General features: G+C 40.7%; 3 protein-coding genes across 4 annotated transcripts in view; 1 reads left to right on the forward strand and 2 right to left on the reverse strand.

Annotated features, from left to right (window-relative positions):
• Nucleotides 1-2,876: 2,876 nt before the first annotated feature.
• On the forward strand, nt 2,877-6,336 carry rfc3 (replication factor C (activator 1) 3). The gene is made up of 9 exons (XM_034140504.1): nt 2,877-3,065; nt 3,582-3,719; nt 3,859-3,926; nt 4,337-4,434; nt 4,585-4,766; nt 4,893-5,029; nt 5,110-5,208; nt 5,314-5,383; nt 5,468-6,336. The coding sequence occupies exons 1-9, from the start codon at nt 2,979-2,981 to the stop codon at nt 5,657-5,659; spliced, it is 1,071 nt and encodes a 356-aa protein (XP_033996395.1). The 5' UTR covers nt 2,877-2,978; the 3' UTR covers nt 5,660-6,336.
• Nucleotides 5,852-15,258, reverse strand: kl (klotho). The gene is made up of 13 exons (XM_034140502.1): nt 14,486-15,258; nt 13,559-13,989; nt 13,389-13,468; nt 12,829-12,991; nt 12,576-12,681; nt 11,605-11,754; nt 10,789-11,024; nt 10,125-10,320; nt 9,564-9,742; nt 9,118-9,225; nt 8,816-8,921; nt 8,088-8,214; nt 5,852-7,019 (listed from the first exon to the last, which is right to left on the reverse strand). The coding sequence occupies exons 1-13, from the start codon at nt 15,200-15,202 to the stop codon at nt 6,679-6,681; spliced, it is 2,940 nt and encodes a 979-aa protein (XP_033996393.1). The 5' UTR covers nt 15,203-15,258; the 3' UTR covers nt 5,852-6,678.
• A 3,997-nt stretch (nt 15,259-19,255) lies between these two features.
• The window catches only part of pds5b (PDS5 cohesin associated factor B), a 36,623-nt gene continuing 29,880 nt past the window's right edge, over nt 19,256-25,998 (reverse strand). The window contains exons 23-35 of one of the 2 annotated variants that reach the window (XM_034140117.1): nt 25,856-25,992; nt 25,534-25,657; nt 25,102-25,306; nt 24,694-24,808; nt 24,358-24,490; nt 24,134-24,253; nt 23,784-23,846; nt 23,533-23,678; nt 23,191-23,263; nt 20,951-21,372; nt 20,759-20,839; nt 20,376-20,505; nt 19,256-20,245 (exon numbers count right to left, since the gene is read on the reverse strand). In XM_034140117.1, the coding sequence (XP_033996008.1) occupies nt 20,213-20,245; nt 20,376-20,505; nt 20,759-20,839; nt 20,951-21,372; nt 23,191-23,263; nt 23,533-23,678; nt 23,784-23,846; nt 24,134-24,253; nt 24,358-24,490; nt 24,694-24,808; nt 25,102-25,306; nt 25,534-25,657; nt 25,856-25,992 (1,782 nt within the window). In that variant the 3' untranslated portion in view covers nt 19,256-20,212. Of the gene's footprint in view, nt 20,246-20,375; nt 20,506-20,758; nt 20,843-20,950; nt 21,373-23,190; nt 23,264-23,532; nt 23,679-23,783; nt 23,847-24,133; nt 24,254-24,357; nt 24,491-24,693; nt 24,809-25,101; nt 25,307-25,533; nt 25,658-25,855; nt 25,993-25,998 lie in introns of both variants that reach the window. The other variant, XM_034140116.1, reaches the window with a different exon arrangement.

Consider the following 25,998-nt stretch of genomic DNA (forward strand, 5'->3'; position numbering starts at 1 on the left):
TTACCTCAGCAAGAAGACAGTGAGTTCCACAGGCAGGTGTGTGTGTGCTACTTGTGTGCGCACGTGTGGCTGTTATTTTGCACGTAAAAGCAAGCATATGCAGGACAGAAAATAAAGATGATATTTAAAAAAAGATAAATTATCCACAAAAAGCAATGAAATCTGAAGGTATGTTGGGGAAATGATCAAACTGATTAGGAAGCTGCACATAAATTAAACAAATGAGACGTGTTGCCCCTCCCCATTCCTTCTTTCTACTTAATGCTGTTAAACGTGGCTAGAGGCAAAGGGTTTTTCACCTTGGAAGCACATTCCTCAACATCATATGAGGTAATGCTTTAGTTTAGCATGATCTTATCATCTTTTAAATCTCTCAGTTCATACTTTTTTCTAAGTACAGCAACGCTCTAAGTGTTTATTAACCAAAAAAATGATTTATGGTCTTCAAAAAGCTGTCGATGGACTGTGGAATTCCTCAAGTTTGCCTGCACACATTGGATTTTATGTTGTGCAGGTCAAGAGTAAAGACCTGTTATTTGTACGTTAACTTTGAAGATGACTCTGCGTGTTGAGGCCTGTTTGACCCTTACGGTCTTTGGGAGAGGAGATCTGGTCACACATGCAGGGTGTCCTAAGAGTAAAGCTATTTTAATCTCATTTGCTTACTATCAATCAAATATATTTTTTGAGGTATACAGATATGGGCTGTAATTGATTCAAATACAAAGAACAGCGCATGAAAAAAACTACTTTAAGCATTGTTACACTTCAGTGAAATATAAGGTCTTTCCAAAATAAATGAAATGAGACAGACAATTGACAGTCAGTGGTTTCTCAATGTCAAATAAAATCTGTATGGTGAATTGTTCAGTCAAAAAGACCACAGACCAAGTTCCATTGAAAGTTTAAGTGAGTTTTCGGGTGAATTACCTTTAACATATCTTACTTCACCAGTATTTTTAAATGCAAGGCCATGCAGCATCAGCATATGTTGAACTATCTGATGAATGAACTCTATCCTGCATGAATGAACTTGATAAACTTCCACCAGCCATTCCAGATGTTTCACTGTCCTACATCGCTGTGAGGATGGATGCCAATTAATTTTACTCAAACATGTATTTCAGTACAAGCTACGCTAACCTGCTGAGACACGCTGCTCCATATATTAACATTCCTGTCATAGAGACGTATATTTACCTGGGTCATGCTGTAGAAAGGCGAGGGGGGGAAAACTGAGAAAAGGAAGGCATTGTGAGATGTGACATGTAGGCACAGTATACATACACTAAAACAATTACAGAATAGAAAGAGAAGGATGATGCTTGAAAATATAAAATCTTAGCTCTGCTATGATTTATTATGTTGTTAAGTAAATCACTCCCACTGAGTGAAGCATATAGTATTTTTCAAGACTAGCTAATACACCCACACTGAGTTATGTAATCTGTGTTATTTTATCCCTGTGTACAGTAGATACAGTGTAAAAAAAAACCTGATTTTTACAACAAATATTCCCATGCATTAAGTGAAGATCACTGCATGACAGAACACATAGAATTAAAACGTTGTACTTTACTGCTGAATGGATTATATGTTAAGTTTATTTATTTTTTCTTCATTTTGCATGGCCCACAAATGTAACTATTAAAAAATCGAATGGGTTAAGTTGATTGCAATCATAGAATAAGAGTTATTTATTAGGACCGCCTGTGCAATGACCAACACATTTAGAGAGCTACTCAGAAAACCTGTTTAACCTTCTAGTTAAAGAAGGGCAGCATGGTGACGTGAGCTTTTGTTTTATGTTGAATGGGATTGACTATCTCACATTCCTTGATGGTATCCTTGTAGCCTTACTGTCTGCACTGTAAATGCCTGCAAATCACCTGCAACAAAGAAAAGATGCTATCCTTTTAATTCTATAAGATATATAGTCAGATTAATCTGGTAGTGTCGCCTTAAGGGGAACATTAGCTGTGTACCTTCTAACCCCTTGTCCTCCCTTGGGCTTCCTCACAATACGTCTGGGCTTTCCTGTGCTATACACACACACATCTTAACTTAGATCTGAACATAACAGCAGAGTCATGCAAGAGTGGCACTAGAGGGGGTCATATACTGTTGGAGTCATTCACTAAAGTAACTAAACTAAATACAATCTAGAAACCCATTTTCCTTTACTATTTCCATTCTAATCTACTTTATACTGCTCCACTAATACATTTATTTAGATCTTATAGTTGCTAGTTTACTTTTTGAATAAGAAAAGCATGTGATATGCTTATATATGATGTCATAATATATTTCCTATAAATCCAATAAAGTATTTCAAATAGGCTCCACATTCATTCTCTTACATGAAGGCATATTTGTTATTGAAAAAAACACAAAACAAGATATTATAAAGTTAAATTACAGTGTGAGAGGAGCCATTCTGCACAATACTTTTAGTAAACTACATTGATACTGCATAAGTGCAGAATGCTGATAATAAAAACGTCTGTACTTGGAAGGGAGTATCTTTAGGCCATGGGATTGTAACTTCTACTAGAGATAAAGGAGTACTTTTCCACCCCTGCAAAAAGTGACTGTAACTTTTGGGACATCAGGGACATTTTGCTCTCCAACATGACAAGTAGCCCCTACTTCACAATTATGCTACTAGCTGTATACAACTAATACTGTATGACAGCCTTCATAATTCTGTCAGAATGCAGTTATTGATACCCTGTCGTTGTCAGATGAAGTACTGCCAAATCTGGTGTGCAGTTTAGCAGCATACTTACAGTTTTGTCGGTTTCACGTGGAATTAGATGAATCTAACCCTCGCCTGTAGCTATTTTGACTCCTTCCACTCTCCGTAGCACACCGGAAGTAGCAGCAGCGCGGGTTGCGTATGAACAATATTTCGCGGGAGAGCCAGGCTTTCTGCTGCTGTCAACACGGACAATAACAGTTACTAAATTCATAACGCAATGAGTTTGTGGGTGGACAAATATCGACCAACTTCCCTCGGGAAACTCGACTATCATAAAGCCCAAGCAACGCAGCTGAAAAACCTGGTAAGATAAACAAATGGTATGCTGGGTTTAATGTGTTTTTAGGCTATGTTAGCATTAGCTTTATAAGCAATAGCAGCATGAAGGCTAGTATTATGTCGTTTAATTTGCTATACCAAGATATATGGGCACTATGAACCTGGTCATTAACATATTTTGTGAGTGCAACTTGAGGTAAACTTGTCTGTGCTAGCAATGTCCACCATATTAAACAACTTTTAGTGTGATTTCAAATGTTTAGTCATTTGAGTACCATTATGGCTAGATTGGTCTAACAATGCCCTTCCTTTTCTTAAATATTTGCTTTTATGTTATGTTATGTTGTTAGAAAAAGCTAATTATGAAATAAGTGTCTTAACAACTGAACGACCCAAACGTATTACAAGTCAGCTATCGTTACTAAGCAACACTGACCAGCATTCATACACGTAACGAATGGAAATGAGACATTGGATAGCCCAGTGAAAGCAAAGGTATTCTTATAAAGCAAAACGTATTTTTGAAATGTGTTGTTTTTAGGTTCAATGTGGCGACTTCCCTCACTTGCTGGTGTACGGGCCCTCAGGCGCGGGGAAGAAGACCCGCATCATGTGCCTGCTGAGGGAGCTGTATGGAGCCGGGGTGGAGAAGCTGCGCATCGAGCACCAGACCATCGTGGTGAGAGGAGAATCACTGCCTTACTGCCCTACAAATACAACACTAACAAACAGTTCCTCCAGACATCTCACCCTCATGGGATTAAATCAAGTCTTCTGAGTGCTTACCTGCATCCCTGCGTTCTGTGTCTCTTCTCCAGGCCCCCTCAAAGAAGAAAATTGAGATTAACACAATAGCCAGCAACTACCACTTGGAAGTCAACCCCAGGTAACTAAATTATAAATAAGTATCTATGAATATTTACTCCAATACTGTACTTCATAACAGTTTAGATGCATCTACACGTGACTATTCCACTTCATTTCAGAGAAAATTGTTGCAATTTTGTTCACTTTAATTGGAAAGCTGTAGTTGGTGGTTAGTCTGCAGATAAAGGTTCTATCAATAAATATTTTGTGGCTGAGGACGATATAGCAGAAAAGTACAGCCTATTTAGTTTGATTCAATTGCCCAACTTAATTTGATTTAGCAGGTATTTTTAGGTATTCATATTTTCAAAATGAAGATAATTGATCTTGGGGAATACAAAAAATGCTCCTTTTGCACTGTTGGTTTGGAGCAGACAAAATACATTTAATAATTTCAGTTTTTTCAAGTATTTCTTTCTGTGTTAACAGTGATGCTGGAAACCAGGACCGTGTGGTGATTCAAGAGCTGATAAAAACCATGGCTCAGTCTCAGCAGATCCAGTCGAGCACCCAGAGAGAGTTCAAAGGTAGGAAAGACACAAACTTTTGTTCCGCTCTAATCTGTGAATGCAGGTCCATGTTTAAGAACAATATTTGTTTTCTTAAATCAATCCTAAACATGTGGATCTGTGAACATTATCCGACTGTCACTGTAATCTGCACACCTTTGTTCTCAGTTGTGTTGCTAACAGAGGTGGACAGACTCACGAAGGATGCCCAGCATGCTTTGCGCCGGACAATGGAAAAGTACATGTCTACCTGCCGGCTCATCCTCTGCTCTACCTCCACCTCCAAAGTCATTGAGCCGATTCGGAGCCGTTGTCTCGCTATCAGAGTCCCTCTGCCGAGCACAGAAGAGGTAAGATGGAGATAATGTGTTTCAGATTGTAAGAAGTAATCATCGAAAAGTAGCATATTAGAAAACCTAAAAGTAGCTGCAGAATCATGTGGAAATTCATTCAATTTTCTCCTTTCTGTTTGGCAGGTCTGTAATGTATTGACATCAATCTGTAAAAAAGAGGGTCTGCTCCTCCCACCTGAGCTAGCGAAGAATATCTCTGATAAGTCTGGACGCAACCTCCGCAAAGCGCTTTTGATGTGTGAGGCCTGTAGAGTGCAGCAGTAAGTAGTAAAGTAACTATTATTACTCCCTAGCAATATCTGTAGATTCAGCTTATTTAATACATGCCGATCTTTCCCAGGTACCCCTTCTCCGCGGACCAGGACGTCCCAGAGACGGATTGGCAGGTGTATCTCAGGGAAACCGCTAATGCCATCGTGAGCCAGCAAAGCCCTCAGAGGTAGGATGCAAAGAGAAAGAGGCTGTTTAGTTGGTTCTTAAGCTACCAAGTAAAGTTAATCAGTTTTGTGTTGATATTTAAATATTGAATCATCATCTGTTCCAGGTTGTTGGAGGTTCGAGCGAGGCTGTACGAGCTGCTGACTCACTGCATCCCCCCTGATATCATTATGAAGGTACCGTTCAATACACCGCATAGAAAAGGTTTGACGTGATGTTTAAGGTTATAATTACATTTTCCTTTTCCAATCCTCTTCCAGGGTCTGGTTACCGAGTTGTTGAGTAACTGTGACGGCCAGCTGAAGACAGAGGTGGCCCAAATGGCAGCGTTCTACGAACACAGACTGCAGCTGGGCAACAAAGCCATCTACCACCTCGAGGCCTTTGTTGCCAAGTTCATGGCCATCTACAAGAAATTCATGGAAGACGGTCTGGATGCCATGATGTTCTGATTCTGAATGGACTTAAAATACTGGCGCTTTTCCTGGAAGGATTTCAACAGCACTTCAACTTTCACTATAGTGGTGTAAAATATTCCAGAAAAGAGCGGTTTTGATAGAAGCACTTGCAGGCAAACATTTGTATTATAATATGAATCAAGAGAAATAAATGTTTTCATACAAATCTGCATCAGAACAACATAATACATTGCATTGTTTATTCAAAAGGCCTGGTGTTGCTCTATGTAAATCACCAGACGTGCATTTTATGACACGACACTATCACTATAATACAGTCTGAAGTTGCTCAAAGGTAGAAAGGGAAACATGGGGAGGGATTGAGGGGGGATTAATAAAACTAAAGTTTCCCGAATCTACCGGTAACTATGGGTGCTTCAGGTATATATATTTTTGGTCTTATACAACAAGAAAAATGTAGTAAAGGTGCTAATTCTATTCTAACCTTATGTAAGCAAACTCATTTCAAATTGAGCACTAAGAACAGTTAAACTCACGCACAAAAACTGCATAAACAACATTACATTAAACGTGTAAAATAGTCCGATCAGATGTTTTTCCGGTATTAACATCCAGTTTCATCTTTTAAACATTATTCACAGGTTTCCTCCTCTGGATAACTTCTGCTTTGAATATTATGGGTAAACTATTGGTTGGAGTGCAAGAGGTCTCAAAAAATGGTAACCTAATCGGTGACCTTTGACTTACCAAATCAACATTAGATCACAAACAAACAGTTTTGAAAATCTGACATACACCATCCTGGATGCTAATAATGTGCAGTCTATATTGGCTGTAAAAGGTTCCTCAGGTTTGGTAACCTAACAACATGTAATAGCAGTTGCAACACTAAACATGTGTAGGTGATTGGACCACTTTTCAGACTTCATTCAACATGAAAGTCAAAATAAATCCAATAATTGAGACTTAAGTAAAAGTAAAATTGAGATTGAACTCCACACTGCAGAACAAGCCAATTTCTTTCTTTCCTAAAAATAAAACCGCCACTCTCATCAGTAACACTCCTTGTGCCTCTTGGCTGTGTAGTAGATAATGAGGCCCAGGGTGATCAGCACCCCTGAACCCACCAGCATCAGGAAGCCCACCACGGGCCAGGGCCTCTTGACCAGCACGTGGCAGCCGAGGCAGGGCTGAGGCATGCTGGGACATTGCTGCGGCGGTGCGCCCTGGATGGGGAAGCCGTTGTGCTGGATGATGTTGCGGTAGTTGGAGAGAGAGGCCTTGATGATGACCTCTTCCTGAACGTGACCGTACATGCCGAAGCGCGGGTCTCTTTCGTCGCTCAGGGCGTACGCAAAGTAGCCCTTCAGGTTTACTCCGTCCAGTGTGTACGCTGTATATACATATAAATGTATGGTATATTAAATAGCAGAACCAGGTACACGTGTTTATAACTGTACAGTTACTTTTCCTTCAAACTCCTTTGAAAAAAAAAGTGTCATGACTGTGTTGTATTGTCATTCAATAACTTGAACAGCTATTAAACAGCTACATCAATAAATATCTCATATCTGCTTAGAGCTACATATGAGTGTCTTATAAGTGATTTATTATGATGCTTTACTATTAAGAATTACCCAAAAATATATAGCACATATAGCCTTTCCCAAACATCCATTCAAAAGCAATACTTTTTGTAGCTGAGAAAAGAAACTACAAGTGATTACAAGTACTTTAGAAATATGATGAGCTCATCTACATTTTTACTTGTATGTTAACTTTTTACCCAATTTGTACCACAATCATCATGTTTTTTGAGCATTTAGCGTGAATTACAAACATTGCTAATAGAGGTTTTTTCCTAATAAGAATTCACAAAGTCAATTGTTTGATTTTCTAGGTCACAACTGTAAGAAGTCTTTCAAATATCAAACCAGAGGTTTCATAAAGCTTTTAAAAATGAATTCATTCCTTATAAGTTACCTTACAGTCTAAATAAATATATACATTACAAACTGTTTATATTTGGGTGATGACACCTAGTGGTGACAGAGCACACTGCAACAAACAATGACATGACACTTTGTGCACATCATAGCATGACACTGCAGTGCACTGTTTCGAAGTGCCAACCAAGGTCTTCGCTGAGTTTACCCCGATAAACTTTACAAGGACAGGTAATTGAAAAGCGAGTAACCTTGACTCCACAATTAGAGTGCAGAGTGTGTCTCTGTTGATATTTTGATGTGTGTGTTCTGAGTCAGCTGACTTTTCAGAGGGCAGTGACCCAAATACTTGTCTAATAATTAAGCCATACAGAGGCCAAGGGGAAAAACTTCAATCCCCGCCAAAGGATTGATCACGCAGTGTACTAATGCAGTGATAACAACATGCTGCTCTTGAGAGCAATGCATTAATACAAAGAAAGCTCCACAGCAGATGTGTGTGTTTGTGGTCTCACCTTTCAGGGCCTCATTGATGTAGTTGTACAGGTAGTAGACTCTCAGACTGTCTTTGAAGTGGGCCGGGTCCTCCTGGACCCCGTTAGCCATCACATAGACAGGGACATCACAGTAGTGCTCCCTCACCTTACATGGCAGAAGGCAAGAACAAATAAAAACAAATACAAAATATTCAATGATCATGGTGTGAGCATCAAAATCTGAATTCCTTTATTCGTCAAACAAAGGGGAAATTTACATTGAACCATAATACTTAACTGATAACAGAATAGTAATTTGACACATATGTTGCCTTCTACAAATAATGTGCCGACTGCAATTTGGCCATAGCTCTAATAAATATTTCAATATAATCTCGACACAAAATGTTGAGTTTTTGATTAAACTCTGATTAATTGTTCAGCTTTCAATTAATACGCAACTGCTGTTCATTTTTTTAAGTTTAACTGCTGGACACGAGATATCTCATACATCATTGTGACGTCAATTATTGGTGTGCATAGAGAATTTTAAATATAAGCAAAACACATTGTTTGAGTGGAGGGGAAAACAGTGAAGTATGGGTAGTGATGGTGTTGTAGCAGCAGGAACATCTTCATTTTTCTTGGTTGTCTCAAATCAAACCCTGTCTGCCCTGTCAATACACCTGCTATTACGGGTTTTTGTATAGTAAAGAAAAGGACAGATCACAAGTATACTTCAGATGTCTGTGCGAAACTATTCTCACCCAGTTGAGGGCTTTCCTCAGGCCCCAGGGCACCACAGGCCTCGGGGACATGATCCATGTGGTGTCGATCATGTGCTGGACCTCCAGCATGGCTCCGTAGGTGTAGCTGCAGACATGGAGATGATACAGAAACTATGTGTCGTAAAAAGCATTCTCATTTCATGTTCATGTATGTATGTCTTTAAGATGCTGGATGTGTCTCTACATCAGGGAAAAACATGTGTCCAGTGGCATAGTGGTTAACAAGCAAATGTCTCTTTTCCCACCGTCATAAAAAAGGAAAAACAAATATTTTATCTTACGAGTCTTCCTTGGCATGCGTCACCAACTCGGTACTGAAGTGACTGATGGCAAAGAAGTCATATGTCCCTTTGACCAGCTGTCTGTCCTCCTCATTGAACACTGGCAGGCTGTAGGAAAACAAAATGTAAACAGGAGATGATAAAACTTGTACAATAGATAGTGGTTTAACTTTGCCAAATTACCTATCATATGTTTATACTTGTCATCGTAATTTATTTTATATTGCTTCTACAACATCATGATCAATAATACTGATATTCCAGCATATCACACCTTTGAATAATCACAGCAATATTCCAACCCTTGATTCCTGTTAAAACCAGATATACATGAAATGACAGAAGCTAGATGATCTGTTGAAATGTCTTCATTGTGACTCTAAACTGAAATGTTTATTTTATAGCCAACAAAGCGACTGTATGGAGTATGAATGAAGTGTTTATACTCAAGAGAGTTGAGCTGACGCAGCCAGCTCCTCATTCCCAGAGGATAGTCTCCACTGCCAAAGATCGGCTCTGCAAACCAGCCGACGCGGAAATCTAAAACCCTTTTAGCTGGCTCCACGTCTTCACGGCTGAAGGAAAACGCCGGCTCCACCCAGTCCATGTGCAGAACTAGAGACACCTGAGACACAAAACATGGACGTGCAGGTCTGTGTCATTTTCATTCTTCTAGAGACTGACGTGATTCAGCCAATGTGTAATTTATGAAACGTTTCACATTTAGTATATTACTGATTAAAATACTTTGTGGAGTCCTGTGGTGCACAAGGAGGTGTTGTATTTCACATAACTTGTTTTAGAAAGAGTCATTTATGCTATAGAAATAGTAAAAACACCAAGAGGTAAACTTGTAAACATATCGACAAAAAAGTCGCACACACAAATTCTAACAGAAACTCCATTAGAAAAGATATCATCCTGCTGGCTGTTTGAATACTTACATCAAAGCACAACAACATACAGGTAGTATAAATGTATTCAAATAAATAAATGCCCCTACTGACCTTTCCTCCCTGGGAGTGTCTGAACTCGCGGTCGTATGCGTGCCAGGCCAGAGCGTGCGCCCGCAGCATCTGATGTCCCTCCTGGTAGCCCACAATCTCATCGTTGGGCTCATTCAGGGTGATCCACATCTTCACATGGGCCCCTAGTTCTCTGTAACAGAGTCTGGCATAGTCTGCAAACGCCTCTGGAGTCTCCCTGAGAGAAGAAGTCCGAAGAGGAAATTTGATAAATGAACTAAGATTGCGTTTATACAAGTATTCATCAGAACTACATGACTTTTAATGTCCGAGATAGATCTAAGGAGATGTTTTTAAATTTGAAAAAGAAAATGCCAATACATTGGATCCAGTTCAAATATTGTGATGATCAGTGGGTTTAGTGATATCGCTTTATTACAGGAAAAGTAAATATGATACCATGGCAGCAAGTGAGAGCAGGACACAGGAGTGTGGACGAGGACAGACTGTTCCAGGGAACGTCAATGACGCATATTGACTTTAACATCAGACCAGAAATCATCGGAAATTGCTTAACACCATACCTGGGTATTTATTCGTTTGATGTTTGGTACAGACTTTTAAGCTTTAAGAGTCATGAAGTATGCTCTATAATCATGTTTGTAATTTCAAATGGGAAACTGGATTTAAAGGGCTTTTACCCCACCTGTTGAGCCACTTGTTGGCGGTGTCCAGCGGGGCGGGCAGGCTGCTGCGCTGCCGGGTGTGGTGCCACAGAGTGACCACGGGCGTGACGTTGGCCTGCAGCAGCTGGCGGGTGAAGCAGCGGTAGTAGCCCAGCAGGGAGCTGTTGGGATGAGCCACGTCACCTGAAGGCACCACGGCTGACCAGTTGAGGGCGAAGTGGAAGTGGTTCACCCCCACCCGCCGGATTTCATCCACCTGTGGTACAGAGAGGGGGGAGGATACACATGTAACTTCTTTTACTCACCCTGAAGAAACAACACACATACAACCCAATAAGTTGAGTTTAAAGTACATTTACTAAGGGAAAAACCTTATATTCTCTCAGACTGAACATTTTCTGAGATTAAAGTACAATTTTACATGATCTTTTTTCCAGATTGGATCACCCTCATCACACCAAGATGCGGGTGCTTGCTGTTTTCTATGCCTATAGTGGATGACCTAATTAAATTATACTTTAAAATTTGAATTAGCAAAAAATAAAGCTTGAAAACCATCTTTCTGATTCGGCTTTTTTGCACTAGGAACTATGACGCATCGAACAGATGAGAGGGTATGGCATGTTACAACTCCTCATTGGCATGCATGTGTGATGACATTAGTCCAAGCTTGGAAAGAGATTTGCTTCCTTCACAAAAAAAACAACACTATACCTACAATGGCCCTAACAAACGTCATAGTTTTTGTCGTCAACATTTCAGTGCAAACTCATTCTCCTCCTCCATTTTGAATGCATTAAGCTATACAAAATATAAACCCTGGTAGGGGGGCCTACCTGTTGTCCGATGGTGGCGTAATCTGCACAGTGTGTGGTTCGGCGCACAGGGGGGGCTGTGACGCCCTCCAGCCTAATCAGCTCTCCATTGTTGGAGATGTTCCACAAGTAAACACTGGAGTCTGCGAACTGGCTGGGCGTGGTCTCCACCTGACATGACATGAGAAAATATATATAAACAGTGTATGTTAAAACAGAAGATGTAATGTAAACATGCACTCGCTCACCCTGTTACCCTCATTTACCTTAAACACACATATTCAAAGAAAAGTGAGATGGGTCCAAATCAATAATAACTGTTGCTCCTGTTATAGCTCATCTGCATGGTGTGAGGATATGTGGTTTATGATTAAGAGAGGATTCATCGTCACGGCTGATTCTGAGCTGGACTTTCACCATGGAAATTGCAAGTTAAAAAGAAATGATGTGCTGAACATGATGAAACTTAAAAAAGGAGAGGAATCACACATGCCAACTTCATTTCTCACAACACTAAATCAGAGTTTAAAATAGCAATAATAACACCATTATTATTTACAGGATTTTCTTTTTGCAGAGTTGACATAACTTCACACTTCAGTAAATATTAGTGAAGTCTATACTCACTCTCTTAACCGAGAGTTAATACATTGTTAATGTTTTCTCAAGTTCCTCTATTTATGAGGAAGTATTCTTGTTTCATTATCAGACCTCTGCCCTTTGGCAACTCACCTTTTTTTCCAAAACACACTTATACATTACACACACACACACACTCGATTCCTCTTCTAATATTTTTGTGAAGCCAATTTTATTTTTTTCAATGTTTCTTCTCACTTTTTTAAGCAGATGCTATAGTAACCTAACAATGAGGAGAAAACACACCACTCTCTTTCCCACATAGTGATGGAAATTACTGTATTTGGAGTGGTGTAGTCATTGCACAGGTCAGTGGTTCTTTGTTCTCTCTATCACACACACACATACTGTACCTGTATGGAGTTGGCAGACACCCCCCAGGCAAAATCACACGGAAATATTCCCTGTGCTGGTCTGTTCTCTGGGAGCTCTGGGAAACCGTTCCTCTGGATGACGTTTCTTTAAGAATAATGAATATTCAACAGAATGAAAAAACTAGAAATTAGCCTTAATAGAAATATTAGTATAAATTATTTTTATTTGTGAAAATCAAAAGGTATCTGATTCATACTTTTGTAAAATAAATCCCCACATGATAACATGTACCTGTAAAAGGTGGCAGATGTCTTTGGCTCCCTTTTCATGTCAAGAGTGTTAAAGTCAACATAGTAAAGTCCCCGTCGTATCCCATATTCCCTGTGCCACTCGAAGCCGTCTATCAGAGACCAGGCTGTGTATCCAATCACGTTCACTCCGTCTATGATGATCGCTGTTTGGCAAACACAGACAGATGGTGAGCAAAGATTCAAGTGACATGTTTTTTCCTTACTTAAGTTTCATGTAAAAGGGTTAATGTTGATCATAGGAAATGGGAAACAACTGTTGTGTTAGATGGATGATATCAGACTGTGCATTACTAGGGCAACGGTTATTTTCATTATGGATTGATCGCTTGTTCTGTAACATTTCAGAAAATAGTAAAAAAATGTCATCGAAGTTTCTCAAAGCCCAAGTTAATATCTTTGAAAATAGTTTAATATGATATAAAAAAGAGAAAAGCTTGGAATCATCATACTTACTGAGGCTGAAAACTGAATTTTTGCAACAGCTAATTGATCATCAAAATAGTTGCCAGTTATTTAAACAATGCATCTATCAGAACTCACATTTTAGTGCCTCTGCGATGAACCTCTTGAGGTAGTACATGTGTTTTGGGTCTTCCGTCTTAGTATTGCCAAGAACGTACCTGTGTTGAGAAGTAGTTAAAACAAGATGTTCCAGCACACCAGGAGAGACAAGAACATCATGGAGTAAATAACCCAACACCCACACCTACCAACCGCTCTGCACCACGAAGATGGGCGGCTTGTTGTACTCCGCGTTGACCCAGTAGAGCAGCATCCTCAGGTCCAGTTCCTCCAGCTGCCCAAACTTCAGGCTGTCGTTGATGAGATGGAAGCTGAGGGCCGCTCCGTGAGAGAGGGCGAAGAAGTCTGCTGTCCCGTTCACCTGCGCCCTCTCCTCGGGGGTGAAGGAGGGCAGCCGGGAGCCCAGCCTCTCCTTCATGCAGGGGGGGTAGTCTCCGTCTGTGAACAGGGGCCGGGCGAACCAGCCCAGGACGTGATCCAGGGAGCACTGACACTCTTTGAGGCTCTCCAGGCGAGTGCGGCTGGGCTTGATCCAGTGAGAGGCCAGAGCCATGGAGAGCTGGCCCTGCTGACGCGGGCGGTAGAGCCGGTCGTAGAGGTGCCACACAGCGGCATGAGCCTTCAGGAGAAACAGGAAGAGAAAGAGAGAAGTGATGGGCAGACAGAGGAGGAGAAGAGGGAGATATAAAATGATGATGGGAAGAGATGGTGAGGGGTGGGAAAGACAAAATGAAGACAATGTATCACTCAATATTTATTTTACTCAGGTCTGGTCAGTGCAGTTTAAAGTCCTTTACAGGTGACTGAAAACTAATAAGGCAGATGAAACATTGACTGCACCTCAAAATAAAAGAGGAATTGGAATCAAAAAGTAAAAGATTGATGGAGATTTTAAGACTAGGAAATGTAAAAAACATAATAACATAAAAAAACACAATAAAGTAGATAAAAGCAGTGGTGGAAAGTACACTAAGGCTACTGTCCTCAATGGAAATGTCTTAATTTTCATATATAGTATTTCCATTTCATGCTTTTTTTGCAACATTTCAGAGAAGATTATTATACTTTTTGCTTTGCTACAAACATAAAAAATAAAATAAAAAAGGAAAACCCACTTTAAGGAGAATATGTCCGACCCGGAACGGGAGATCAGGGTCGTTTTTTATCCCGGGAGCGACCACTCCGGTGCCATACCCGTGCCGCGCCACCACAAACGGGTTGTCAATGGTGATCCAGTACTTCACATCATCCCCGAAAGTCTGGAAACAGAAATCTGCGTAGTCTTTAAAAATCCCAACCATCTCCGGATTGCCCCAGCCGCCGAGGGTCTGCTGCAGGTGGTCGGGCAGGTCCCAGTGGTAGAGCGTGACCACCGGCTGCACGCGGATATCCTTCAGTTTCTTGATGAGGTTCCGGTAGTAGTTGGTGCCCATCTCGTTGTGGCTCCCGCGGGTGCCGTTGGGAAATATCCTGGACCAGGACAGGGAGAACCTGTAGTGGCTGACCCCGAGCTGGCTGATGGCTCTGATGTCGGCGCGGATGTTGTGATAGCTGTCGCTGCCAACGTCCCCGGTGGCCATCCGGTTCCCACCGCGCGTAAAAGTGTCCCAAATAGAAAGCCCCTTGCCGTCCTTCTCAAACGCGCCCTCCACCTCGTACGCAGCGGTGCCCACGGCCCATATGAAGTCCTCGGGGAAGGTATCATAGAGGAACGCCATATCTCCAGGATAAGGCAGCTTTCTGAAACGTCCCCACGTTTTTAACCCAGCGTTGGGCTTTGCAGCCACAGAGGTGAAGGCCAGAAATGTCAAAAGGGCGAGCAGACCGCTCATGGTGCCTGTCAATACTGGCCTCTGATGTCCAGTTTTTAACTCTTATCGTTATTTAACCATGCTGCCTTGGAGGCTTTGGTGACTAAGCAGTGGGCTGTGGAGTGCAGCCAGCCAGCTGTGAACCCACCACACGCTGCCTCTACACATCTATCAATTATTAGCCAGAGCACCTGACGCACGAAGGTCTCCAGGCACAGCATGATGTTAAGAGCCCCAAATGGTCAATTGCTTACAAAGCAGGGACACATTTGTTTAACATGTAACTCAATGTATCCAAATATGATTTTTCTTTTTTTTAAACTTAGAGCTGTTGTTTTTTGAGTCTGTTTAAGGAAGACCTCATGTGTGCTTTTTCTTTAAAATTAGCACTTTTACTTTTTATTTATTAATACTCCATCCAGAACAGACAGGGAGAGAGACCCAGGTGCAAAAGCCTAATATGATCTCAGTGACAGCACAATTATCATTCAACCTCAGCTGGCAGATCATCTCATAACTCCTTTTAAATGTCACATGTCAAGAGCAGAACAAAAACTCATCTGCATTTCTCACGGGGTCAGTCAGTGTGTGCAGGCAGAATATGATGGGGGAGAGAGGGGAGAGTTGGGGGGCGAGGAGAAGAAATGCAAACAGTCCTGCCGTGATCACATTACTTCTTTATCTTCCTGCATCAGCTCGGTTGCTTGGAAACTCTTACTGCTGGCAATCGTGGTCCATATAGCACCATGCATATTTAACTGAAGAGGTGTTGGCCTGTTGTATGGATGTGTGTGTGTGTGTGTGTGTGTGTGTGTGTGTGTGTGTGTGTGTGTGTGTGTGTGTGTGTGTGTGTGTGTGTGGGGGGGGGGGTTCAATAAATGAATACATTGTCAGTTCTCAGAGGGAGGCATGACATATCAGAATGGAAATTGTTCAGGATAGTTTAGCTCATATTATTTTAAATTGTGTTTATGTTTAAAATATACAGTTGAAAGTAAACAATAATCACAGGAGATGTTTTTTTCGGGTTAAAATAATTGATTGATTGTCCAATAGTCCTAAAATTGGAAGACAGATAAATACAAAATACATAGCAGATTGACAATAAGAATAAAGTTGCTGCCTTGACATTGTGAATATGGTTTAGAAAGACTTATCAGTAAAGCACCTGCTTAATAATTCATGAAGACATAACGATATTATGTATCAAATTGTTATTAATTGTCAACAAATGTTATATTTTTGAATGAGCAAGATACTGGCACCCTGTGCAGCCTGGGCATTTCGCCCTGTGTGTCATCCACTTAAAAATACAAATGTCAAAAAAGATTAAATTAAACCACAGCCACATCTATTTTAAATCATGCTCAGTTTAGCAAGTTACAGAGATGAATAATGTTGTAAATAATTGTGTTTGCCCTGAAAGGCAGGTGGTTTATTGGATGCAGGAAGCAGACTCACCGACAGCACGTGATCACGGCCGGTCATGGATCATCACCAAGGGCAGAACTGATGTGTGGTTGTTTTTCCACCAAGCCAAATTGCACTGGAAAGTTCAAATCTAAAGTGCAGCCTATACATGCATAATCAATGTAGAGCACTGCAATCCTCCATGTATATATAACACAGGAAAAACACCATCAAGTGATTCTTAGCAGCATGAGAGAACAAACCGGTTCTGACAGGTTAGCGTGTATGGTACAATCTGAGCCAATTTGAATATAGGGCATGATTCTGGTCTTGAAGATGTGGGAAAAAATGGATACAGTCTGACATGCTATTTAGATTGGGAAAATTACTTTATGTACAGCTCATCCAGTGGCTTTGGGACCTCTGCCTTAAGGGGGCCTTCTCAATCATTAAAAACTGAACCCCTGACTAAGTGGCATATGGATCATTCAAATTATATTTAATGCATTACAACATCATAGTTTGTGTAATATTAGTGATTTGGATAACTTCTGAGAAGATTATTTCCTGTGGATATTGCATCAGAGATCAGATTGACTGTTATTTGTTAAATAAATGTTGGTCTTAGTCTCTATATAAGTTATTATAAAATGTGTTTTTGTTTGTAACAATTAGGCTTTTCTGACAATTTATTTGAGTGTTTGACTGTTTTCCTACAGCCCTTAAAACCAAGAAGGCCTTGCCAACCCCATTGAAGCTTTGGTATCCTAAGGGAGTCGAGACCCCCAGGTTGGAAACCGATACTTAAAGTTGGGTAAAACCATTTTTAAGACAACAGAAAAGTTTAATTATTCAGCCGGTTGTTCATTCCCATACACATCAGAAATAATCTGCATTACCTGTATAATGTAAAGCAATACTTGCACAGTGATATGTTCCTTCTATCTTAAATCTTGCCGTCATGGCCCCATCTTCTTTCTTCTGTTTTGGCCTGAAATTAGAGAAAATATGCATTTGATGTACTGTTGTTGTTCAAAGGTTTTCACTAAAATAAGCTCCAAAATAAATTCTCCAGTCATTTTACTATGCATAATCTATAAACTGTGACCCAGATCTGCTACCACATAGCCTACTAATTTTAAACAGGGTATGCATCAATACAACAAATGCAATATAAAATCTGCTGACAGCCTGAAAATATCAAACTACTATAGTGAATGGTGATGAAACAGTTTGATGAAATACCGCACGTTTAGTTGGGAAGATATTTTGTCATTACTTCTGACAGGCATTTTATTGTTGTAGTAGTTTGATAAATTCACTTCTCAAAAAGCCATGATAACGTGACAGTGAGCCAGCATGCACAATAAGAAGCCTGATACTGAAGCAACTGCATGGTTCATTTGATTATTTACACCTGGGCTATTACTGTGCATTTTTAATGTATTGAAGGAGTAGTTTACCTTTCAGTATCCGGAAATGTTTGGGTCCAGACCGTCCAGTTCTAAATGTATAACCAGTAAACTAGCTAGAGCACATGTGTCAATCTCAATGCCCGGGGGCCAAATCAGGCCCTTGGTGGATTTAATTTCGGCTCGCAGGATAATTTCTAATTACTATTAGATCTGGCCCGCCGTTATATTGCACGCACACCTTCACTCAATCCTGAGGATTTCCTCAGCTTGTTGTGGCTCCCGCGGGTGCCGTTGAGCCTGACCCCAAACATTGATGAACTTGCACCTAAAATGAGATGCCAAGTATCTGGCTTAAACTAGCATCGCAGAGCAGCAAACTGAGTTTCAATGGATGTTTCCTTATGCACTTTTTTTCTTGTGACAACAGGGCATGTTTGTTTTTTTCTTTGAGGGAAATTGTTTTTTGAAGCTGTTGTCGGCCTGTGGAAAAATGTAATCATAAGAAATGACTCCGGAAAAGCTGCAGATAGAGCCATAAGAAATGAATGCAACTGATTATTTAATGTTGTTTTTATAGGCAATAATTTAAGCTTTGTTAGTTCCAGGTTTAATATGTGCAATAAATTCAATTCAATAAGTTTTGTAATAAACATTGAACCAGTCCGGCCCTCGACTAGTAGGCCTACCGATTTTTTAATTTTGGCCCACTGTGTATTTGAGTTTGACACCCCTGAGCTAGAGTATGTGGAGAGAGACAGCAACAAGCTAGGGTCAAAAAAAGTTTGAGCAAGTGTTATTTGTTCTCAGTACCAAACAAAAAGGACAGAATAGCTTCTCAGGCAGAACCGTGTAAATTAGATTAAAACATGTTTGTCATATTGGCGCGAAACCCTGACGTCAGATTGAAAGTTATACCTGAACTCAACTTGTAAACATGTTTCTGCTTAAATCTTGCATAGCAAAACAAAAAGCAATATCAAAATTAGTTATTTGTGTCAATTACCGACTAATAATTGTATTGTAATTCAAAATAACTTATTGTCAAGTGTCCAAGGTACAGTGTAGATCATATTAGCGTGATAATACCTCCAAGACGAACCACTGCGTCATCCAACAAACCAACATGGAGGGTAATTTACCATTTATGCGGTGTTTCTTCCCAAGGATGATACATTAACCCTTACTTACCTTGGAATTATTTTTAAAGCATTGCATGTACGACATAAAAAAAAAAACACTCAATGACAGAAATGTTGAACTTTTCTTTAAAACTCTGAATTTTAGATTAACTTCAAGATGGTTTTGTAGACTACCAAACACGTCCTTCTTTCCAAATGTCTCTAAAACCTGAAGTCATCACAGATTAGGTTGTCCTTCAGAAAAACGCAAACTGCCTCATCCAAGACTTCAAGTTGGAATAAAGAGAAATGGAGCATTTCAGGTTTTATAGAGAATTATATTGATACAACGGAGGATGTGACTGGGTGGATGTGAAGCCAAGTTAATCAGCAGTGACACAAACTACAACCACAGCTGCTCATGACCTCATCTACCAGGAAGTACAAACTTTAAAATGAATCACACACTACAACCTTTTCCCGAGGCAAATCTAAATTTGGACAGGTTTTCTGACATTGTTTTTAAATGTTTTAATACATAGTAAAAAAAGGTATTAATATACAGTGCTGTAAACAAAAACATGTTTTCTTTTAAAGTAAAATAATACAATTAACATGACAATAAGATAATGCATGTTAATCTCTTCAGTTTTTAAAAGTGTGACACAGAGGGAATGATTGATAAGCAATATTTCCTTTATGGGAGAATTGTAATAATAATATTGTCGGGGAAAAGGCTCACAGCATCCCCCCAGTCAGCATCAAACACAACAACAGAACATGAACAGACATAAGAGACTATTTACAAGAGTGATCTTTTTTTGTTTTCCTGTTAAAATTATTTCTACTTAATGTGGCGAACATCATCACAATGCAACACAATGCAACAACCCACAGCTGATGAAACTGATGTACTCATGTAGTGTGCATGTGGTTTATGCAAGTGTGTGAACTTGTGTAACAGTAGGAGCATCTGCGTATGAAAAGTTAAAAAAGTTCAATGTCCATATTTTCTTTCCTTCGTCACTCATCCACGACATTAGAGTAGACGCCCCATTTGTTTGTCCTCCATCTTTTTTTTCTTCAGCTCATCTTCTTCGCCCAGCTGCCTTCTTGCGACCCTACAGGAGAGATAGAAAAATAGCAGGGTGAAAACTCGACAGGAAACTAAGCATATACAGTTCTCCACACTTCTTAAATTGATCTAAAACCCAGAATTCGTAGAAATTGTTTATGCAACACGTTCAGTACCTTCGGTGTTGGCTCGTCCTCCTGCTCCTCTTTCTCTTTCTCTTTCTCCTCCTCCTCCTCCTCCTCCTCCTCTTCTTCTTCTTCCTCTGGGTCGTCTTTAGCAGCAGCTGCCTTCGATCGCCCACCACGCCTGGATACCAAAGAAGGAATACACACTGAATCAGAATTCCTCAGCAAGCAACAGGGAGACATTAGTAAACTGAGAAACATCACACACTGGAGCAGAAAGCTATAGACTGTCTCAGTGGATAGAACCAGGGTATTTTCTTTAAAAATATAGTATGCGTATTACAAAAGGTTTACTTTAACCCTCAGTGTTTTAAAGTGCACTAGAGTTTTGCAACAGCCTGGAAGATCACAAATATATTTAGTGTGCATCGTACGCTGGTTTCTTAGCAGGCGGTTGAGCTGATTTGGGTGGACGTCCTCTCCTCTTCTGCGGTGTGGACTCTGCTGACTCCGTGCTGCTGATTAAAGTTTGAGACAGAAGTTAATCTCGCTGACAGAAATCTCAGGGCCAACAAGTGAAGATGATCAAACTTCTCTGTGTGCATTAACCACAAAGCGTTTCTTACCCTAGTGATCGCCGTGGCGTCCTTGCTGGCCTTCCTCCCTTGGTCTTCAACTCCAAATTTTCACTGCTCTTGTCAGCGTCTTCTTCTTCTTCTGCTGCTGCTGCTTCCTCCTCCTCAATCTTCTCTTCTTCCTCCTCCTCTTCCTCCTCTTCCGGGGGAGGAGCTGCCTTCTTCCGGCCTCTCTTGCCCTTGGCAGGAGTGTCCTGAATGGGGGTGGCAGACTTCGGGGGTCGCCCCCTGCGTCCTTTCTTCGGCGGGCTGTTCTGCTCGTCCTCCGGCTGATTGTCCTCGTCCCATTGGTCCTCGGACTCGGCCACTGCGGTTGTGTTTGCCGCCGCCTTCTTGCGTCCGCGCTTTGGTTTGTTGTCCTGGTCTTCACTGGAGGCCACGGCACGCTTGCGACCGCGGGGCTTTTCAATATCCTGTAAAAGAAGAAATCGTTTACAAGGGCCATAGGGCTTCCTATACAGGGTTCATACACTTTTTCAATGACTTTTCCATGACTTCTCCATGACCTTTACCTAATTTTCCATGACCAAAAACATTACTCTTTCTCAGCGTACCACTGAAAATGGTTTATTTTAACATGGAACAGGAAAATAAGGTCTGCATATGAAACATGTTGTGCCTATCTAAAACAAATCAAATAGTAGGCTTACTAGCTTCTACACGCTAAAGCAACTAAAATCTCTCACCAGCAAAATACCTCGTCAGTTAAATGCCATTTTACGTTGCATTACTATACCATACAGTATTTATTATCATTATAGTATTACTATTTCGGCGATTAGATAAAATATAAATTATATTTGATGCAACTTTAGTTACATTTCCATGACTTTTCTAAAACTTTGGGAAAAATATTGTTTTCCACAACTTTTCCAGGGCCTGGAATTAGCATTTTGAATTTCCATGACTTTTCCAGGTTTGTAATGACCGTAAGAACCCTGCCTATACAAATCAGGACCCTTCCACTAACTTAAAATGCTTTTCTTTCCTGATTTGCAATGACATTTTACTACGTTAATATTTTAGAATGTCTGGTTTCTCTAATTTCTTTTATTCTGTGAAGACAAACTGTTCAATAGCCACGATCAGTGTTATTTTCTTCATGAAAACTCTGACTTAACATAGTAATCAACCACCTTTTTTCCACATGACTAAAAGGAGATGGCCCTGACATCATCAAACATTAACTGCAATAATAGATGAAAAATAAAGACAAGAGTATATGTAGTTTAGAAAGAGTAGCCTTAACAGAACTTTTATTATTTACATTTTCAAAAAAGAGGAATCAGTATTCTGCCTAGTCTTTAATGAATGCTTAATCATCGGATGATATTGAACATTTTAAAGACTATACACATTTAGTTATGGTTTAGAACTTTGTAGAAGGGAGAGAAGCTTAAGTGCACTGATTCAAAAACAAAGACAACATGAAGCACAAGGTCTGGAGGCTGTTATGAGTGATGTGATATTTGGATAGGAACAGTTTACACAACACGTTTCTGCTAATCCTATCTCGACTTAAATCCAGCGGGTGTTTGCTCAGTAGAATCAAAACACAGTCACAAGGGTTTATGACTGGAAACACTTAACTGGATCATAGCAACACCCTAAGATACGGTGTTGTTTCAGACCATGTTTGTTTTGTTTATTTATACAGACAGACTATAAAGATGGATGCATAAAATGTCTGTTTTTCATGCCTATAATACTTAATGCCATTGCATTGTAAAAAAAAAGCCAGATTATTTTTGCCTGTTTATCCTACTGGTATCAAGCATGTTCTTATAGTGCTAGTGGAGCACGCTCATGAACTGTTCGCCGGTTACTGCGAAGCGCATAAAGCAGACCCTTATAGCAGAGCGAACAGGTACAGGAGGGGTAGAGCGAGGGATCATTGTCCACTAGTTAATCGATCGCAGATGGCGTCCTGCTCGCGGACGGATAAAAAAAACTAAAAACTAAATGGGTCGCAAAATATACTTTGGCGGACGTTAATATACCGGAGTAAAGTCTATGTGTGGGAAACCCTGAATATGTAAACAGAAGATGGTCAAAGAAACTGTGGATATGTTAACCGTTAAATGTTCAAAGGATAAAACACTAATAACTTTATGAAAGACCAACAGGCTAAAAACCATGAAAAGACAACAATAAAAAGGTTGGTTGATAGTTTATAACAACCTGTCCCACATTAAAGAAGATAAAATATGCTTATAAAGAGGTCTAAGTACCTTATCAGTGCTGTCTGCTCTCTTTAGGCTGAAGTCCTCGTTTTCACTGTGATCCAGTTCTGTGCTGTCAAGCCTGAAACAAACATTATTCATTGTTATTATTTTTTACACAGAACAAAGAAATGCAGTTCAAGTCATAACAATATCCAATAAAAATAGACAGCTCTTTTTATGTTGCTGGGAAGTGAGCATAAAACAGCAAACATTTACACATGGTGAATAATCCAATCTAGCTGTCGGAACACCTGAAAGTCTAAACACTGGATGGGATTCGGGGTCACTTCAATGCATAAAGACTGGATGTCAACCTGAGGGTCTAAATCTGTATAACCTGTCCTGTACCTGGTCTTGCTGCGTTGCGGGGACCCCGGGTTGGACGAGGAGTCCTCGTTGCTGGCGGTCTCCATTCGAGACGCTTTGCTCTGGATCTGTTTCCCCGCCGCCGCCAGTGGCTTGTTGACTGCTCCCAACACGTTAGCCGACTTGGGCTTCAGGAGGGAGAGGGGTCAAGAGTTAAATATGTGTCTCATAAAACAAAGCCAGAAATAAGATGCCAAGCCAACGTTACCATTTTAGAGGTTTGATCAACTTACTTTTCCTGGTGTGAAGAATGACTTCATCTCTGGTGGGAGATAATTTTTTGTGTTGTTGAAATTCTGAAATAGAATAAATATCTTCGGTCAGAGAGCTTGTTAGTGTAAAAATAACAAATACGAATGCATCTTTTAAATCAGCACTTTTCTAAGACTTGCAATAGCACCTGTGACACTCAAAATGATGTACCCATCATGATCCATCATTTGAAATGTTTTGCAGACCTAATTAGCAGCTCAGCTATTGCTATTAATAAACATCAATTCAGAAGAACAATATCAAAGTAACTGCTTCGCTGGAAATAAGAGATTACATTATCTGTAAAATGCTTTAGGGTGCAGACACCAACCTTGTCGGCCTTGGTGAAGAAGGTTGAGGGCAGCACGGGGTCTTTGGGAGACTCCAGGCTGTAGGTGGTGCTCTTTGACATGATGATGTTCATGGCTACGTCACACACTGTGTACAGTTTCTGTGGAGCCAAAGAGGAAAACTGTGGTTAGCTAAACGGCAGGGAATTCACATGTACTGTCCGTATATGATGAATGAAGGTAAAATGAACTTGATGATGTGTACCTCGTTGGTTTTGGGGTCGGTGGGGGCCTGGGCATCTTTCGTCTGTTTGATATTTTCCACCATTTTCCTAATGAAAGCGTGGCTGTTGTTCTCGTTCTTGGCCATGATAATCTCCAGGACAAACCACAGAGCCCTGATACAGAGGGGGAGTTTGAATGTCAGCAGACAGGACTTTGAATTGTGGACCCAATGTTGAAGCATCTCCTTTTAAGTTATTGGACATAAACCTTTAACTGCAAACGCAATTTATGAGTAATGACAATAATAACATAGCAGTAAGAGGTGCGTGTCCCCGAAAAATATTACTCCCCAACAGTTTTCCCATGCACGGCTTACTCTTTAATTTCTTTGAGCTGCTCGATGTCCTGTACTTTGACGTAGTCCGGGTCGTGGGCCAGCAGGTGGATGGTGTAGGGCACCACATACTCGGGCAGGAGAGAGAAAAGCTTGTCTGTTGGCACACACAAGGTAAACATTACAACATTACCTCATCACAAAAAGGGCTAATGATTACTGCTGTGTACTGATGTGCACTTATAGCAACGCAAACATCTCGTTAAGTAATTCCCCCCGATCCAATGCCTTATTAAATTGCCTCTTTAACGTTAAATCGTTTATTTTTTCCCTACATTTCTAAGATACTGGTCTAAGATATATTCTGTAGAGGGTACAGATAACATACTAGAGGCCTTTTTGTAGCTGCTTGAAATCAGGCAAAGAAAATGCAAATGTCAGTGTCTTTACCGCTGATGGCAGCGTGCTGTTTGAGGTACTCTCGCCGTATGTTGATGTTTTTCACCAGGCACTGGCGAGCGTGAGCCCTCCTCTCCTTCACGGGGTCCTTGGCACACAGCGCGAACACTCCGATGTACTCCAGAGGCAGGCGCAGGCGGCACAGGCCCCGGTGGAGCTTCTGGGAAAAACACTGACGCACCTGGTAGCACTCATCCTAGAGAGCAAAGAGAGGGAGATGATTAGGAGGAGACAACAATTTGAAATGGTTTGGAGAAATGTGGGCAGGGAGCAGAGAGGTGGAGGAGGGTTGTGTGTTGAAGAGAAAATAATACCCGATTGGTAGTGCATCATTTTTCAAAACATTATATAATCTAAATCATGAAAACAAGTAAAAGTGTGTAGGCGCTTTGCGTGAAACCGGAGATGCTTGTCTGCTCTTACATTGATGACGAGCGCACACAGCTGATACTGCTCCAGCGTGATGATTTCGTGGTAGCAGGGCTCCTGGGCCAGCTTCAGCAGGGCGCACGCCGCCGCCAGCCGCAGCCTCGACATGTCGGGTTTACTACGGGAAGAGTGGGGGATAGATGAGTAAACAATACTTTTTATTTAATTATCTCACATGCTCCGAGGGTCCACAATACCCATTAGATCCACCACTTGAAAATGACATGATTATAATCTGAGGACAGCACTGAGTTACGGAGGCTTAAACATACAGAAGCTTTTATATAATAAATGTAGCATAGGCTTTGACACTTACCCCATCCTGCCCTGCTCCGTTAAGTCTCCATCACTGTGTAGAATCGCTGTCAGCATCCTCAGGGTGGAGTTCCCTGATTTGCTCTGGTTGTTCTTCACTCCCAGTAACCACCGCACCATCAGCTTTATGCCCTGGATCTGGAT

The sequence above is a fragment of the Trematomus bernacchii genome, unplaced genomic scaffold, assembly GCF_902827165.1.
Source record: "Trematomus bernacchii unplaced genomic scaffold, fTreBer1.1, whole genome shotgun sequence".
NCBI lineage: Eukaryota > Metazoa > Chordata > Actinopteri > Perciformes > Nototheniidae > Trematomus > Trematomus bernacchii.